Source organism: Elephas maximus, chromosome 3 (assembly GCF_024166365.1).
Source record: "Elephas maximus indicus isolate mEleMax1 chromosome 3, mEleMax1 primary haplotype, whole genome shotgun sequence".
NCBI classification, from domain to species: Eukaryota; Metazoa; Chordata; class Mammalia; order Proboscidea; family Elephantidae; genus Elephas; species Elephas maximus.
In genome coordinates, this window is record NC_064821.1 from 60,940,132 (window position 1) to 60,957,179 (window position 17,048).

The 17,048-nt window shown below is 45.8% G+C and overlaps 1 protein-coding gene across 2 annotated transcripts in view; it reads right to left on the reverse strand.

The window, feature by feature from the left end:
• KIF17 (kinesin family member 17) overlaps positions 1-17,048 on the reverse strand; it is a 55,568-nt gene continuing 38,520 nt past the window's right edge. Inside the window, exons 12-15 of one of the 2 annotated variants that reach the window (XM_049875890.1) lie at positions 4,563-4,821; positions 3,181-3,248; positions 1,208-1,325; positions 1-179 (exon numbers count right to left, since the gene is read on the reverse strand). In XM_049875890.1, the coding sequence (XP_049731847.1) occupies positions 1-179; positions 1,208-1,325; positions 3,181-3,248; positions 4,563-4,821 (624 nt within the window). Of the gene's footprint in view, positions 180-1,207; positions 1,326-3,180; positions 3,252-4,562; positions 4,822-17,048 lie in introns of both variants that reach the window. The other variant, XM_049875889.1, reaches the window with a different exon arrangement.

A 17,048-nucleotide genomic window follows, 5' to 3' on the forward strand; every position in this document is an offset into this window, starting at 1 on the left:
TCACAGAGGCTCAATGCCAAAGTTGCTTTTGCTTTTCTTGCGCTTGGCCTTGGTGAAGGGGATGTCAAGGGACTCAAGGCGGAAGGGCCGGGGCTGGGGCATTTCGGGGGCCTGGGTGGGCGATATGGCAGAGTTGTTGCTGAGGGGGGAGTTGAGACCTGGTGGTGAATTGTGATGAGCTGTGGAGAAGAAGACAGAAGGTGCTGGTAAGGCAGGAATGCTGGGAATGGAGAGAAAGAAGGGTGGCAGGCTGGCCCAACCCCTCCCCGCCAGCAGCCCCCATCTTGCAGCTGGAACCCCAAGTTCTGAGAAGCTGTTCTGGCTGAGGTCTCAGACTCAACACTACGTCCTAGTACAAGGATCTGGGCTGGGGGTTGGAAGTTCTCAAGCCTCAAGCTGAGGCAACCTGGGATCGCAAGCCAGACCAGCCTGGGTTCAAAGCCTAGCTCCTTGAGTGAGTCACTTCATCTCTCTGAGCCTCAGTTTCCTCATCTGTAACATGGGCACAGTGCCAGGTACTCAATCAATGCTAGTTTCTTTCCTGTTCTATTTTTTCCTCATTCCCCAACTCCACCTGCTCTGTCTCTTAAATAGCCTCACTATAGAATGAATAATTTGCTTTTTTGTCATATGTATTGGAAGCTCTGTGGTCTTTGATTTTAATTTTAAAAGCAGAAGGATGAAGCGCTTTTCAATTCTTACTTTTAGAACTATGTTTACTTTTGTGGCCCTTCTTGTCCCCTGGCTCAGTGGCCCTTGATAGATACAGGTAAGCATCCTTAGGTGGAGGAAGTCCCAACAGGGGGTCTGAGGAAGGAGGTGAGCAACTGACACAGACTGGGCAACCCCATGCCAGGTGCTATGGGCTGAGGGCCAACCGTGTGCCAAGGGAGACAGATAAATCGAACACAGCACCTGCCCCCAAGGAAAGAAAGGGTAGAGAAAGAGGAGACAATGGACTGAGCACCAACTATGTGCCAGGCCCTGGGCTGGGCCATTTCCCCGCCTCATCTTGTCTAATCCCCAAAACAGCTGTTAACCCTCATCATATAGCTAAGGAAGCTGAGGCTCAGAGAAAGACTCAGGTCTGTCTGACCTATGAATCCAACCCATCATGCCTCTCCCAGTTGGTAGAGGGCCAGGAATGGCTCTGGGGAAGGGGCTGGAGGAGAGACAGTTGGGGGTGGAGGGGGACAGGGGCACTCACTGAGGCTCTTCATGGGATCCGTGCTGAGGATCTGGCTGGCCCTCTTGGGGCGGAAGTAGTTACTGGCAATATTTTCACTGTCACTCCGGCTGAGCATCAGCTTGTAGCGGTCTTCTTCCTGCTGGATTGCCAGTTCCCATGGGTAAGAATGCCTTGTTTGTGCAGTCCTTATCTGCGCCTTTACTTAGGGCTCAGTGGCCTCTGGAAGCCCGGTGGGGTAGGGGCTGCCCAGAGCCTCCCCTAGCCTGTGTCACAGTGGGAGCAGTTGCTGCCCACTCTGGTGTACCTTACCACAGACCCCGGATTCCAGGGATAAGAACCGAGGCAGCTAAGGCCAGGGGGTTCACAGTCTCCAGGCACACTTACCTCCCACCTCCCTTTCCTTGGGAAGGGATGGACCTTGTTCCCTAGTTGAACAGGGCAAACTTCAAAACAGGTATCCTGCCAGCTCCAACCCAAACCTATCACTTCGTAGAATAGGTAATATAGTACTCAGCACATGGGTACATTTATGATCATTGTAGCTATAGTCTCAACCTTTTCATCACTATTATTTTTCACTGCTATAGTGGACTTGTTCTCCTCAGCCTGAATCTTTTCCTTCAGGGAATACCCTTCTCCCACTTGATCTGGTCCTGGTGGGGTTACCCTTCACACTGCTCTAATACCACTACTCAGCCACTCCTACCACCTACTACACAGGTGGACATGTGACCCAGACTGGGCCAGACATAGAACTATGTCTCCCGGGACATAGTACTTGGTCCAGGAGTAAGCCCATGACCCAGGCAGATCCAATCAGAATCTTGCCACAAGCTTTGCCTTAAGGATGCTTCAGGAGAACAGGCCTCACTTCCTTTTGGATCATGAATTGCCAGTAGCCATCCTTCCTGCCTCATGAAGGCCAGACTGAGACTGAAGCCAGCATACTAAGGGGAGCAGAGCCATGAGGCAAAGAAAGACACAGAACCCAGACAACACTGTACCCCTAGATCAGCCATGCCTGAAACTAGTCCACTTACACGAACCCACAAATTCCCTGTTTTGCTTATGATTGTTTGCTCTGGGTATCTATCACTTGGAACTAAAAGCATTCTGCCTAATACAGCCCCTCTGTAGTCCCAAGTTAATGTTTTGTTTTGTTTTCAGCAACAGCTTTTCCTTTTTTAAGAAGTGAAGCTGTCAAAAGTAGCCAATCAGAGCTTGAGACCAGCATGAGCCATTTCTTGCAGCCACCATTCCAGGTGCTTGGATGGAATCCGTTAACCAAGAGTGGCCTTACGGCTGCAAAGGTATGTTCTGTGTGGGTTTTCTGGAATATCTGGAATGGTTTAAGGCTGGGGTTAGCAAATTATGGCCTGTGGGCCAAATGTGGCCCACGGCCTGTTTTTGTAAATAAAGCTTTATTGGAAACACAGACACATACATTCATTTAAGTATTATCTATGGCTGTTTTCATGCTACCAGCAGAGTTGAGTAGTTGCCACAGAGACCAGATGGGCTGCAAAGCCTAAAATATTTACTATCTGACCCTTCACAGAAAAAGTTTGCCAAACCCTGGTTTAAAGATATATTTTGCATGTGTAATACACAATATGGGAGATATAAAAATAAAATAAAATGACTTGAAGATCCGGATTACTGTTTCATGGGCCCTTTGAGGACCCTCCTTGGTCTGAGGATACCAGCCTGGGCCCAGGGGAACACAATGTGCTGCCTCTTCTCCGGGTCTAAAGTGAAGCCTCCACCCTTCACCAGCAGGATGGGCCACCTTGAACCATCTACTTTCCTTCTGCAGGAGGGGGTCTACGTGTCAAAGGGGTTACAAAGAAAAGGCTCCAGACCCAGCCCCTGCTTTAATCCCTAAGTGGGGCAAAAGTAGCAATCCAGGTCCCCATAACACTGAGCCACCACACTTTGTGGGCAAAGCCCATGAGCTCCCCACTCCTCACACGTTTTCCCTGGGTGCTTACCATGCCTGGTTCACCGTTGTCTGCTGCAGAGGTTTTGCGGACTGGTTTGCCTGGTGGCCCTGTTGGAACTGCTATGAGAAACAAAAACTGAGTCACTGCTGCCAGGTGCGAGGGCCAGGGTGACAGGCTGGGCTGCCGGGTTCTCCCTGAGGTGAGGGTCCAGGCCCAGCTCAGGCCTGGAGGCCAGGGGAGGACACTTGCCCAGACCAAGGCCAGGAACGACTTTGGGAAGCAGACAACAGGAGGGCTAGGTTCCAAAGAAGCCACCCCCTGCTTCCAGGCAAGACAGCAGACTGGATGGGGGGCTGCTGCCACCCAGTATGTGGGAAATGGAACCAGCTGAAGCCCGGGCAGGAATGGGTGTTAGTGGCCATCCATGCCCATCAGAGATGGAGGACCTGAACTGTCTGACGGGGGAGGACCGCTGGGGGACGTGGTGGGATGTGAGAGCTGCTGCTTCGTGAATGGGCAGAGCCAGGTAGCAGCTGGAAAAAACCCACGGAGAGGTCTGACTTGACTCTGAGACTCCTGGAGGTTGAAGGGCCTTGGAGATCATCCTGTGCAACCCCTTCTTTGTAAAGATGGGGGGATTGAAGGCCAAACATGGACAGTGACTTACATAAGGTCACTCAGGAGGCCTTTTTGCCAGTAGCAAAAGCAGACGTTGGACCAGACCTGGAATGCTGAACAGCTGGTTTCTCCCCCTGGGTCTATAGCTCACTGTTATGATTGTGGCTTTGGGTAAGTCGCTTAAACTCTCTGAGATTCAGTTTCCTCATATATAAAATAGGTATAATGATCTTTGTCCTATGCACTTCACAGGATTATTGTGAGAATGAAATAATGACAATGATAACTGATGATGATAAAAGGTATCAAGCACTTAGTATATGCCAGCCACTGTTAGAAGGATTTTACACGTACAGTAAAACCTGTGAAAGCTGGAACCTGTGTAAGCAGAAACCTGTCCAAAATGTAAAACTCAAATATTTTCTACTAAAACGAGCTCTAGAAAAGTGGTAAGACTGCACCATGTTGAAGGCAGAAAACTTACGAGACCTGAAAAAACAAGGCAGTCCCATTGAGTTCCGGTTCTCACAGGTTTCACTGTATACACATTTTAATCCCCATAGCTGTCTTTAAGGTGCTGTTGTTAATCCCCGTTTCACAGGTGAGGATGCTGAGTCCCAGAGAAGTCACACAGGGGGAGCCAGAATTCCAGCCCACATCTGTTTGGCTCCAGACACACCATGCCCTCTGGTCCCCGCCATGTGGATTCCCAGGGTCACATAGGTAGAGCTCCCTGTCAGTCCGTAGGATGGCAGACTGGGGTGGAGGGCGGGGAGGGCCTCAAGGACTCAGGGGACAGCCAAGCTCCTGACCTACTGGGAGGCTGGTTTTTATGATGATAGGCTCAGGGATCTTCCAGAAGCCATTATCTTCATCCCAGGAGGCCTCGCGCCTAATCTTCTCCAGGTTGCTGTAGTTACAGTCTCTGCGAATCAGGGGCTGCACCTGCTCCAGGAGCTGCTGGAAGAGCATGAAGTCACGTTCCTGTCTGCGGATGGTGGCCAAGTAATCGATCTTCTCCAGCTCAAACTCTGACTGCAGATCTTTGATCTCCACCTCTGCTGCCCGAAGCTGAAAGCAAAGCATGACAAGCAGTGAACAGGCAAAAGCCCCCTACCCATCCATCTGACCATCCCACTCATTACTCCTTCCAACTGGCCACTCATCCATCTGTTCTTTGATCCACTTATCCACCTATCCCTATCTCCACCACCTGTCCATCCGTCCTTCCATCTATTCATCCACCTTCCCTGCCACCTGCCGATCCTCCCATCCATCCATTCAGGCACCTCCCACTTCTCCCCCATCATTTAAATGAGCACCTACTTTGTCCACAACCCTGCAAAAGTTAAAAAAAAAAAAAGAGGGTGATCATCAACCCCATCTGCCAGACTTTGTCACTATCCCACACCCCTACATTTTATTTGGGAGCCTTTTAAAAGTACTCCCACACAACACTATAGTCCCCACAGTCGTAAATGATCTCACAGAATTGCACAAATGATTTTTCTAAGGGGAGCACCAGACTCAGCTGAGTCTAGTTTCTCCCACTGCTACAATCCTCAGACCACAGTGAAGTCTGACTTGACTCTGAGACTCACTGGAGGCAGAGGGACCCACAAGATCATCCTGTACAATCCCTTCTTTGTAAAGATGGGGGGGACTGAAGGCTAGAGACAGTGATTTACTTAAGTCACACAGGAGGCCAGTGGCAAAAGCAGACGTTGAACCAGACTTGGAATGGCCAACAGCTGGTTTCTCTCCAGCTTGGACAAGCCTTGGACTTAAGAATCAAGTACCACCTTGACTTGACCATGGATTCCAGATTCTTTTGGTCTCCTGCCCAGTTCTGCCAGACTGGCCTTCCAATAATCCCCTCCTAAGCACAGGTGACTCCCAACTCCAACTATAACCATGCCTTCCCCAAGCCCCAAGACCCCCTGGTGCACAGTCTGTTTCCTCAAAGAGCAGGTACAGTTTGACCACAAGGATGTTTTAATAAGTTCATGGGACTGATAATCACCAAACTAAGAACAGAGGATAGGAGGCCAGCCAGCAGGAAGAGGGTTATGGGAACTTCAACTAAATTAATAATGCTCCATTTCTTAAGCTGAATAGCAGATACGTGGTGTTCATAATAACCTTCTTATATATACACACAGATATACATATTTTGTACATCTGAAATAATTCACAATGATTTTTATAAGTTTTGAGATATAATTCACATACCATACAATTCACCCATTTAAAGCGTACAATTCTGTGGTTTTTAGCATATTCACAGAAGTTGTGCAATGATTACCACAATCAATTTTAGCACAATTCATCACCCAGGGGGAAAACCCTTACCTATTAACAGTCACTCCCATTTTCCCACAACCCTCAGCCTTCAGCAACCACTGATCTACTTTTTGTCTCTATAAACCCAAAAACCAAACTCAGTGCCGTCGAGTCGATTCCGACTCATAGCGACCCTACAGGACAGTGTAGAACTGCCCCACAGAGTTTCCAAGGAGCGCCTGGCGGATTCGAACTGCCACCCCTTTGGTTAGCAGCCATAGCACTTAACCACTACGCCACCAGGGTTTCCTTTGTCTTTATAGATTTGCTTATTCTGGACATTTCATACAGTCATACAATATGCAGTCTTTTGTAACTGACTTCTTCCACTTAGCAAAACGTTTTCAAGGTCTATCCATGTCGTAGCATGTATCAATACTTCATTCTTTTTACTGCCAAATAATATGCCATCATATGAATATACCACATTTCATTTTTCTATTCATCAGTTGAGTGTTTCAACTTTTCGATTATTACCGATAATGCTGCTATGAACATTCATGTGCAAGTTTTTCTGTAGACATGTTTTCATTTCTCTTGAATATATACCTATGAGTGGAACTGCTGGGAAATAAGGTAACTCCATGTTTAACCTTTGAGGAACTGCCAGACTGTCTCTCTGCCAGCCAGGCAGGCCCTCTCTCAGCCGTGCAGGCCTTTCTGACTTTGGCCTTCCCACCGTCAGCCTCTCCACTGCTAACTGGCCCAGCTCATAGCTAGTGCAGCAACTTGCTCGGCTGCTGCTCTCCTAGAAGCAGCCTTCTACCGCGGGCCACTCTGCTGCAGGACCCCTCCTGGGCTTTGTCAGCACTAAGGGCCCTTCCCTGGTCTCTGTCTTCAGTGTTACAGCCCTTGACCCATATTACAGCTCTTTTACTGCTCTTCAAACCTCGAACCAAAACCAACCCCTGAAGTCACCTTCTAGCTAGAAATGACGAGAGTGGACATTTTTAGCTTGTTTCAGATCTTATGAGAAAGCATTCAGTTTTTCACCATTAAGTATGATGTTAGCTGTGGGTTTTTTCATAGATGCCCATTATCAGGCTGAAGAAGTTCTCTTCTATTCCTAGTTTACTGAGTGTTTTTGTCGTGAAGGGTGCTGAATTTTGTCAAATGTTTTTTCTGTTTCTCCTGAGATGATTGTATGGATTTTGTCCTTTATACCACTGATACGGTGTATTTTATTGATTGATAATTGGATGCTAAACCAACCTTGTATTCCTGGGGTAAATCCTGTTTAGGCTTTGTGTGTAATCCTTTTTATATGTTGTTGGATTTGATCTACTGGTATTTTGTTGGAGATTTTTCCATCTATATCAATAAGAAATGTTAATCTGTAGTTTTCTTGTGATGTCTGCCTGGTTTTGCTATCAGGGTAATATTAGCCACACAGAATGAGTTGGGAAATTATCTCTCCTCTTCTATTTCACAATGATTTTTTAAGTGAAAGTTTACAAATCAAGTCAGTCTCTCATATAAAAATTTATATATACCTTGCTATATATTCCTAGTTGCTCTCCCCCTAATGAGACAGCACACTCCTCTCTACCCAGTATTTCCATGTCCATTCAGCCAGCTTCTGGCCGCCTCTGCCTTCTCATCTCCCTTCCAGACAGGAGCTGCCCACATAGTCTCATGTGTCTACTTGAGCCAAGAATCTCACTCCTCACCAGTATCATTTTCTCTTATAGTCCAGTCCAATCCCTGTGTGAAGAGTTGGCTTTGGGAATGGTTCCAGTCTTGGGCTAACAGAAGGTCTGGGGACCATGACCTCTGGGGTCCTTCTAGTCTCAGTCAGACCATTAAGTCTGGTCTTTTTATGAGAATTTGAGGTCTGCATCCCACTGCTCTTCTGCTCCATCCAGGATTCTCTGTTGTGTTCCCTGTCAGGGCAGTCATCGGTTGTAGCAGGGCTCCATCTAGTTCTTCTGGTCTCGGGCGGATTGATGTAGTCTCTGATTTACGTGGCCTTTTCTGTCTCTTGGGCTCATAATTACTTAGGTGTTCTTCATTCTCCTTTGCTCCAGGTGGGTTGAGGACAATGGATGCATCTTAGATGGGCACTTGCTAGTGTTTAAGACCCCAGACGCCATTCATCAAAGTGGGATGCAGAATTTTTTCTTAACAGATGTTATTATGCCAAGTGGCCTGGACGTCCCCTGAAATCATGGTCCCCAAACCCCCATTCCTGCTACTCTGATCTTCAAGCATTCAATTTATTCAAGAAACTTCTTTGCTTTTGGTTTAGTCCAGTTGTGCTGACTTCTCCTGTATTGTATGTTGTCTTTCCCTTCACAAAAATAGTTCTTGTCTACTATCTAATTAGTAAATACCTCTTTCCCTCCCTCACTCCCCACTCTCGTAACCATCAAAGAATATTTTCTTCTGTGTTTAAACTATTTCTTGAGTTCTTAAAATAGTGGTCTCATATAATATTTGTCCTTTTGCAACTGACTAATTTCACTCAGCATAATGCCTTCCAGATTCCTCCATGTTATGAAATCCGTGAAACATTTCATAACATGGAGGAATCTGGAATGCATTACACTGAGTGAAATTAGTCAGTCACAATGATTTTTTTAAATACCTTTTTTTAATCACTAGCTTTCATTTTACAAACAAAATACAGTTAGAAGGAAGTATAACGGAAGAGGATACTCCATGTAGGGAAGCAAATAAAATACTTAGGTGTAAAATTAACAAGAAATGGCCAAAATGTATATGAGGAAATTTATAAAATACTCTTGAAAGACACAAAAACTGATTTGAACTAAAAAAGATACAGCATGTCCCTGGACAGGAAAATCCAGCCTTATAAAGGTATGGATCTTTCCAAGCTAATTTATTAATACGCTGTGAGTCTCCCCAAAATTCCATCCATCTTTTTTCCCCCTTCCTTTTGAGGTAGGCTAATTGTTTATAAAGTTCATTTGGGGGAAAAAAAAAAAAAAAAAAAACAGACACACACACACAGGAAAGAATAGCCAGGAAAAATCTGGAAAAAAAAAAAAAAAAGCTTTAAAAGGGGTTAGCCCTGTGCGACTGTAAAACATATTATAAAGCCTCTGAATTTTAGCAATGTGGCTGGTGTTGGTATGTCAATAGACTGCGCAAGAAAACTGAATAGAAAATCCAGAAGTAAAACTAAATGCATATAGAAATTTAGTATAAAATAAAGGTAGCATCTTAAAAATAAATGGACATTTTGAAAAATGGTGTTGGGATAAATGGATAGCCACGTGGAAAAGATAATACTGAATCAGTTTCTCACATATACGCCAGGATAAATTCCAACTGGATCAGAGATTTAAATGTAAGAAACTAAAACTATAAAGCTCTAAAAGAAAATATGAGTGGACTTCTCAAAGCCTATATACAATAATGAAAAAAGTTGATTTGACAAAATAAAAAAATTTTAAGAGTTTTGACAAAATAAAAACATTTAAAAGTTTTATATGACAAAAATACCACAAAGCATACTAAAAAGACAAATGACAAAGTGTTAAAAAAAAAAAAAAAATCTTTACAGTATATCACAGACCCAGATTACCAGGATGCTCCTTAGAAGCAAGGATGGCGAGACTGTGTCTTAAATAATTTTGGACATGTTGTCAGAAGGGATCAGTCCCTGGAGAAGGACATCATGCTTGGTAAAGTACAGGGTCAACGGAAAAGAGGAAGACTGTCAACGAGATGGACTGACACGGTGGCTGCCAACAATGGGTTCATGCATAACAATGATTGTAAGGATGGCGCAGGACCGGGCAGTGTTTTGTTCTGTGGTACACAGGGTTGCTATGAGTTGAAACCAACTCCACAGCACTTAACAACAACAATATATCAAGAACTTCTATAAGTGAAGAAGAAAAAGGCCAACATCCTAATAGGAAATGGGCAAAAGATGTGAACACGGTTCAGGGAAAAAAATCCCACAAATGTCTCTAAAACATGGAAAATGTTCAACCTCGCTCACAGTAAGAAAAACACAAATTAAAAGTACACTAAGATACTATTTGTCATCTATCAGAATGGCAAAAATCCAAGTCTTTTTCCAATATATTTTGTTACTGAGCTGTGGGAAAACACTCTCATACATGCTGTGGAAGTGCAAAATGATATATATATAACCCCAATGAAAGGGAATTTGGCAATGTCTAGGAAAATCATATGAATTTACTTTGTTCCAACAATTCCAGTTGGAGGAATCTCTTCTAAAGAAATTTATCAAAATACAAAAGAAGTATGTGTAGGCTGTTCACTATAGTGCTCATTATAATAGCAAACGATTGAAAACAACCCAAATGTCCATCAGGAAAAGGCTGACTGAAAAAACGATACACTTCACAAGGGAGTACTATGTATCAGTAAAAAGGAATGAAGAATATCTGTACATGCTGCTGTAGAGCAATCTTCAGGACAGATCCAGCTGCCATTGAGTCGACCTGAACTCACAGCAACCCCATGTGTGTCAGAGTAGACATGTGCTATAGGGACTTCGATGACTGATTTTAAAGTTGATTGCAGGCATCTCTTCTGAGGTGCTCTGGGTGGACTCAAATCTCCAACCTTTTGGTTAGCAGCTGTGCTACTATAAAGCACTTATATGGCCTTTCTAGCCAAGGTCTTGTAACTCCCACCAAATGATTGGGTGGGACTATGCAAATAAGGTGCATGGCACCCTTGTGGGATGGGACCATGCAAATAAGGTTTACAGAACCCTAATGAGGAGATTGGTTAGTTTTGCCATCTGCCAGGCTTAAAAGAGAGCCAATCCTAGAGCAGAAGGGGGGACCTCACTACCACCAAGACAAAAAGCTGGGAGTGGAGCATGTGCTTTGAATCTGGGGTCCCTGCATTGACAAGCTCCTAGACCCAGGAGACAGAGAGAGAGAGATCTGTTAACACCAGACTTGGCATGAGATGGCAAGAAGCAATGGCAGAGAAATGGTGGCAGCAGAACTGGGATTCCATTAGGAGATGGCAGAGTAGTCTTACTGGCCTACAGATCAAGGTGGATACAGTGGGTATGCCAACCCACAGAGAAAGAGAGCTGAGCACCTTTGGAAAGGAGGTTTACTGGCAGAGTGGGGGGCCTCCAGGCACTTGGCAGAGCTAGGTTCATTGATCCACGGAGCGAGAGAGAGCTGAGTGCCTTTGTGGCAAAGCTTACTGGTGAAGTGGAGTACCTCCAGGTACTTATTGGTGGAGCTAAAGAGCTTTGTAGCACTTGCCTGAGCAGGGCAGAGGCAAGGCCGAGAGGCTGAGAGGCCAAGGGCCAGATAGAGGCCTCTGTGCAGACACGGCTGAGAAAAAAGCTGTCCTGATTGAAGAACTGTATCCTGAATCATTTCTGATCCTGAATTGTAACCTGTTGCTTCCCTAATAAACCCTATAATCGTGAATATTGTCTGTGAGTTCTGTGTGGCCACTGCAATGAATTATCGAACCCAGCAGAGAAGGAGATAGTGCCATGGGACGGACAACTGGTGTCAGAATTGGTAAAAAGGTTGGAGAGAGGAAGTATGTCTGACTTCTGCCTCAAAGGAATTAGCCTTGAGCTGTTGATCTTGATTCTTTATCTCCCTTGTGAAGTTAAAGAAAGTCTGACACTGCCACACCATTTTTACAGTTGGTGTCAGAAGTGGGATTTGTCACAATGGCTCCAGAGTCATGGAAGTATGGAAGAGAAAGAATCAAGGGGTGTGGGGAATGGAATTTATGATTTTTAGATCGTTACTTTGGTGGTGGTTGTCCGTAATGGCTGAAAGGAAAGTAAGAGATGTTATGGTGCAGCTGAGGGGAGAAAAGCCACGTACGGAGTTACCTGGGGCAAAAGCCAGGCCAGTTAAACAAGATGATTGATAGAGGGGCAGAATCTTCTGGTTCTACCCAGCCAGAGGCCCAAGACCATACGCATATAAATGGGAAGACAGTCAAGGTGTGGAGAAGAGAAGATAGTCAAGGTGTGGAAAAGATAAAAACTGCAATATTTTTTTAAAAGGGCTATGTGTTTATCTGAATGTACGGGTGGTCCCCTGATTACAAACAAGTTTCACTCCTAAGTCTGCCCATAAGTCGAATTTGTGCATAAATCAGAACAGTTAGGTACAGTTCTATCTAACATCAGTTATTCAAATGTTTGTCTTAGTATATAGTACATAGTGTACCTTTCTATGCATAAAAAACATTAAAGAAACACTTTTAAATACACTAAAACATCTTTAACATAATAATAATAGTGTAATAATAATAACGTTTTCATGCATATCACAAAGTAGAACCCGTCTGTTATTATGATCCACTGTATGTACCTTCTCCACAGTTTAAGAGATACCTACAGGGCAAACGTTACCCAAAATACTCAGAAGATTCTGTTCTGTAAAATCTTTGAGACCAATTAGATACTTTATTGTAGACTCTGAACTAAAAAATCTACGTTGTACCACCAGGCCATGTGTCTGCTGGGTTTTGAACTCTCCTCAGCAGAGGCAAGGAGGGTTGGGGTGTTGGCAGGATGATACTGGGGCCAGATGGATCATTCCCCCATGAACCTTTCTAGACCTGTCAACCCCCTGCATAACTATAAGTCCCCTGCCTCAGGGTGCAAGGGAGAAAGTGCTGCTCAGGATGTGCGAAGAGTGAGCCTGAGGCCCAAGGGTTGGGAAGAGGACATTTAGGAAACCCAAGTCCAAAGCTCTCCACGACCCCTGGAAACCTTATGGACATACAGAGGTCAGGAATCTAAGATTGCTCCCTCCCTTCCAGCCACCAAAACGCCAAGAACCGCTGCAACAGTGAAATCCCACAGTGTAAGGTAGGAGAAGCAGAAGCCCAGAGAGGTGCTGTGATGGCCCTGGACTGTACATCAAGGAGGGCCCAGCAGGATGGGGTGGGATGGAGCTGGGTAAAGGGGCGCCACAGAGGCCTGGCCACATACCCAGCATGGCACACTGACCAGTTGTACTCAGAGAACACATAGAGCACAGCACCCATGTTACAGCCACCAGCCACCACATGTGGGCTCTCCACTCACTGCTGCAGGCTGTGGCTGGGCGCACCATGTCACAGGGGCCCACCTGGCACCAGCAGCCACCCAAGGACCCACTGCACACCTGTGAATGCAGGAGACCACGAGCTGTCATCGGAACCTGAGGTCCCGAGTATCGAGTCAGTTTTTTCCTCATGGGCTTTACAGGGTTTGGTTTGTAACTACAGATTGTACATAAGCCAGACATTCATAACCCAGGGACTGAATGTTTCTCCTACCGAATGTTGTAAAACAGGCCTAAATGTATAATGGAAATGAATATTGGGTAGTATAGATTACAGAGGGTGTGTAACTCCTTCAGCCAATACCTGACTGAATATGCTAAAAGGGGAACTAGGATTTCCTCAAAAGAAACAGGTTGTTCATTTCAACGTAGTAGCCCTGTGTATAGAGTACTGGGGGCTTAGGTTGAAAGCCTGAGCCCCAGCCATTCTGTTTCCAGTCAGGAAATTTGCATTTGAAAAGTCATGCAGACCTACCCAGAATTACTGAGCAAGCAGGAGATCTGCATTTGAAGGAAGAACCTGCAGGAAAAAAAAAATGACCGTTTTGCTTTTTGAATTTCGAGCAAGTGGTTTGCCTGGGTGCGTCAAGGCAGGAAAGGTCAGTGCCCATTAGAAGAATCCCCTTACAGGGGTGAAAATTAAAGGGAGCTGGTAAGTAGACAGTGTGGTATGCTTGCTTGAGGTGACCACCTGGGGCCACAAGATGAGTGGAAGTGGGGAGGTGCAGCAATGAAGAGATGGGCTGAGTTTGGACATGTTCCACCAGCACCTGTTGACCTCTCCCACAGAGGCTAAGAATAAGAGAGAGAGAGAAGGGGCTGGCTGGTCTGAAGTGCAGGGAGATGTGTGGCTATGACTGGTACTATGAGCCTATGGCTAGTACCCATTCACCTAACCCACAGGGGCTAGGGATGAGCTGACCAGAACCCAACCAAATGAAGAGAAAGATGTTTGACACTATGAACTGGTGTAGACTGCTGCAATTTGATGGCTTGCAGTGGACTGGACTTTGCTTACGAATGCAGATGCTCACAGTTCCAACTGGAACAGGAGATTCTTCAGATCAAGGAACACGCTTGTGTCCTCAGAGTACTGGTTTGATACCAAAAAAAAAAAAAACCAAAATCGTTGCCATCGAGTGGATTCTGACTCAGAGCAATCCTACAGGACAGAGTACAACCGCCCAACAGAGCTTCCAAGGAGCGGCTGGTGGATTCAAACTGCTGACCTTTTGGTTGGCAGTGGTAGCACTTAACCACTAAGCCACCAGGGTTTCCACTGGTTTGATAGGGACGGGCAATTTTAAAAAAATAAATAACTAAAAAAGGCTATGTAAAATGGAGGGAGACAAAGGCATGAAGTGGCTAGCTTACATGTTTTCAGTGTGCTTATACTCAAGGTGAGAGGGACAAGGGAGGAGCATCACTGAATAGTTTCCTCTTTTCCTGATGGGTCTGGGAAGAGAGGGTGGGGGAAGATGATGATACAATTATATGATTCCGCTGTGAGTAATGATTGTTAACAGGGTTAACTGTGATTTGTAGAAGCTGAACTGTGGGAGAGTACACTAAGGGGGAGCCACTGCTGGACTGCAGTACAGTGGCCAAACCTAAAGTCCCTTAAAGGTTTTGCTATGTTGATACCTCATGAGGCTCAGAGCAAGCGAGTAATCTTCTCTCAGTTAAATATTATCAGACACAAGAAAGAGTGAAGTCAAGATGACTTTTGGAGAAACTTGACCAGATCAGATGGATACCAGCAGCAGACATGAATGGCTAGTACCTGAGTAACCTCACCCTAACGACTCTTTGCCCTACTGAAGGACTGTTTTGGACTGGCAAAATGATCAGAAGGGGGACATGATCCTACAAGTATGAAAGAACTATGGCTAGAAAAGTCAGGGGGTGGCCTGCAGTATGATAGATCACTTTTACATGGCCTTTCTAGCCATGGTCTTGTAACTCCCACCAAATGACTGGGTGGGACTATGAAATAAGGCTCTTGTGCCCCACCAAGGGGATTAGACAGCTTGCTAATAATGCAAATACGGTGCTTGGCACCCTTGTAAAGATGGGATCATGCAAATACAGTATATGGAAACCTAACAAAGGGATTGGTCAGTTTTACCACCTTGCTAGACTTAAAAGAGTGCCAATCCTAAACCAGTGGGGCGGGGGTGGGGGGGCCTCACTACCACCAAGAAGATGAGCCAGGAATGGAGCATATCCTTTGGACCCAGCATCCCTGCACTGATAACTTCCTAGACCCAGAAGAGAGAGAAAGAGAGAGAGCTGTAACACTGGAGATGGTGTGAGACGGCAAGAAAAGGTGACAGAAAAACAGCAGTAGCAGAACCAGGAGGCCAGCGCAAGAAAGTGCAGTGGGCCTCCCGGCCCAAGAAGCAAGGCGGTTACTGTGGGTGTGCTGATCCATGATCCATGGAACAAGAGAGCCAAGGCTTACTGGCAGAGTTGGGTGCCTCCAGGCACCTACTAGCAGAGGTAAAGAGCTTTGTAACACTCACCTGAGCAAGGAAGAGGCAAGGCCAAGGGCCCGAGAGAGGCCTGCCTGCAGTCATGGCTGAGAAAAAGCTGTCCTGGCCGAAGAACTATATCCTGAACTGTAACTTGTTATTTCCCTAACAAACCCCATAAGCGTGAGTATTGTCTGACTTCTGCGTGGCCACTGAAATGAACTGCTACACCAGCAGAGAAGTGGAGAGTGCCATGGGAAGAGGCATGTCTGACCTCTGCCTCATAGGAATCAGCCTTGGGTTACTGATCTTGATTGTTCTTCCCCCTCGTGAAGTCAGAGGAGGTCTGACACGGGCACGCCATTTTTACAACAGCTGAGCATGTTAACCATTTGCACCACCCAGGGACTCCTCAGGAGAGTTATGTGAAAAAGAAGCTAGATGAAGATAAGTTTGTACTATAGGCTACTTTTATCTAAGAAGGCAGGAGGATACACACACACACATTTGCTTGTACTTAAAAAAAAATACGCAGAGTTCTGGGTACCTGATGGTAATGAAAGCTGAACCTGAATCTGTATAGACATCCTTCAGAAAAACACACAGGACAACAAGGAGAGAAAATAAAACCACCCTTAGCCCAAGCCTACAGCATGATAGGAGACAGAGAACACTGGAAGCTTCAAATCACAAGTAGAGAAATAAACACCCATGTCCAGCAGAGGGAGCTCCTGAGCCCATGATGGGGGTCTGGGGGGTGTCGGGGAGGGGGAGATAAGTGGCAAGTACAGAGCAAAGCATGGAGGGGGAGGGACAAGGTGATGGAGTGCAGATAAAAATCACTCCCCAAAAGAGAATGTCCCATAGCTCAACTGGGCTGGACCAAAAGCAAACAAGTTGCCGGGATAAACTGAATGCTTCAAAGGTCAGCGGAGCAAGGGCAGGGGTTTGGGGACCATGGTTTAAGGGGACTTCTAAGTCAATTGGCAAAATAATTCTATTATGAAAACATTCTGCATCCCACTTTGAAATGTGGCGTCTGGGGTCTTAAATGCTAACAAGCGGCCATCTAAGATGCATCAATTGGTCTCAACCCACCTGGATCAAAGGAGAATGAAGAACACCAAGGTCACACAATAACTAAGACCCCAAGAGACAGAAAGGGCCACAGGAACCAGAGACCTACATCATCCTGAGACCAGAAGAACTAGTTGGTGCCCAGCCACAACCGATGACTGCCCTGACAGGGAGCACAACAGAGAACCCCTGAGGGAGCAGGAGATCAGTGGGATGCAGACCCCAAATTCTCATAAAAAGACCAGACTTAATGGTCTGACTGAGACTAGAGGAATCCCGGCGGTCATGGTCCCCACACCTTCTGTTGGCATAGGACAGGAACCATTCCCGAAGACAACTCATCAGACATGAA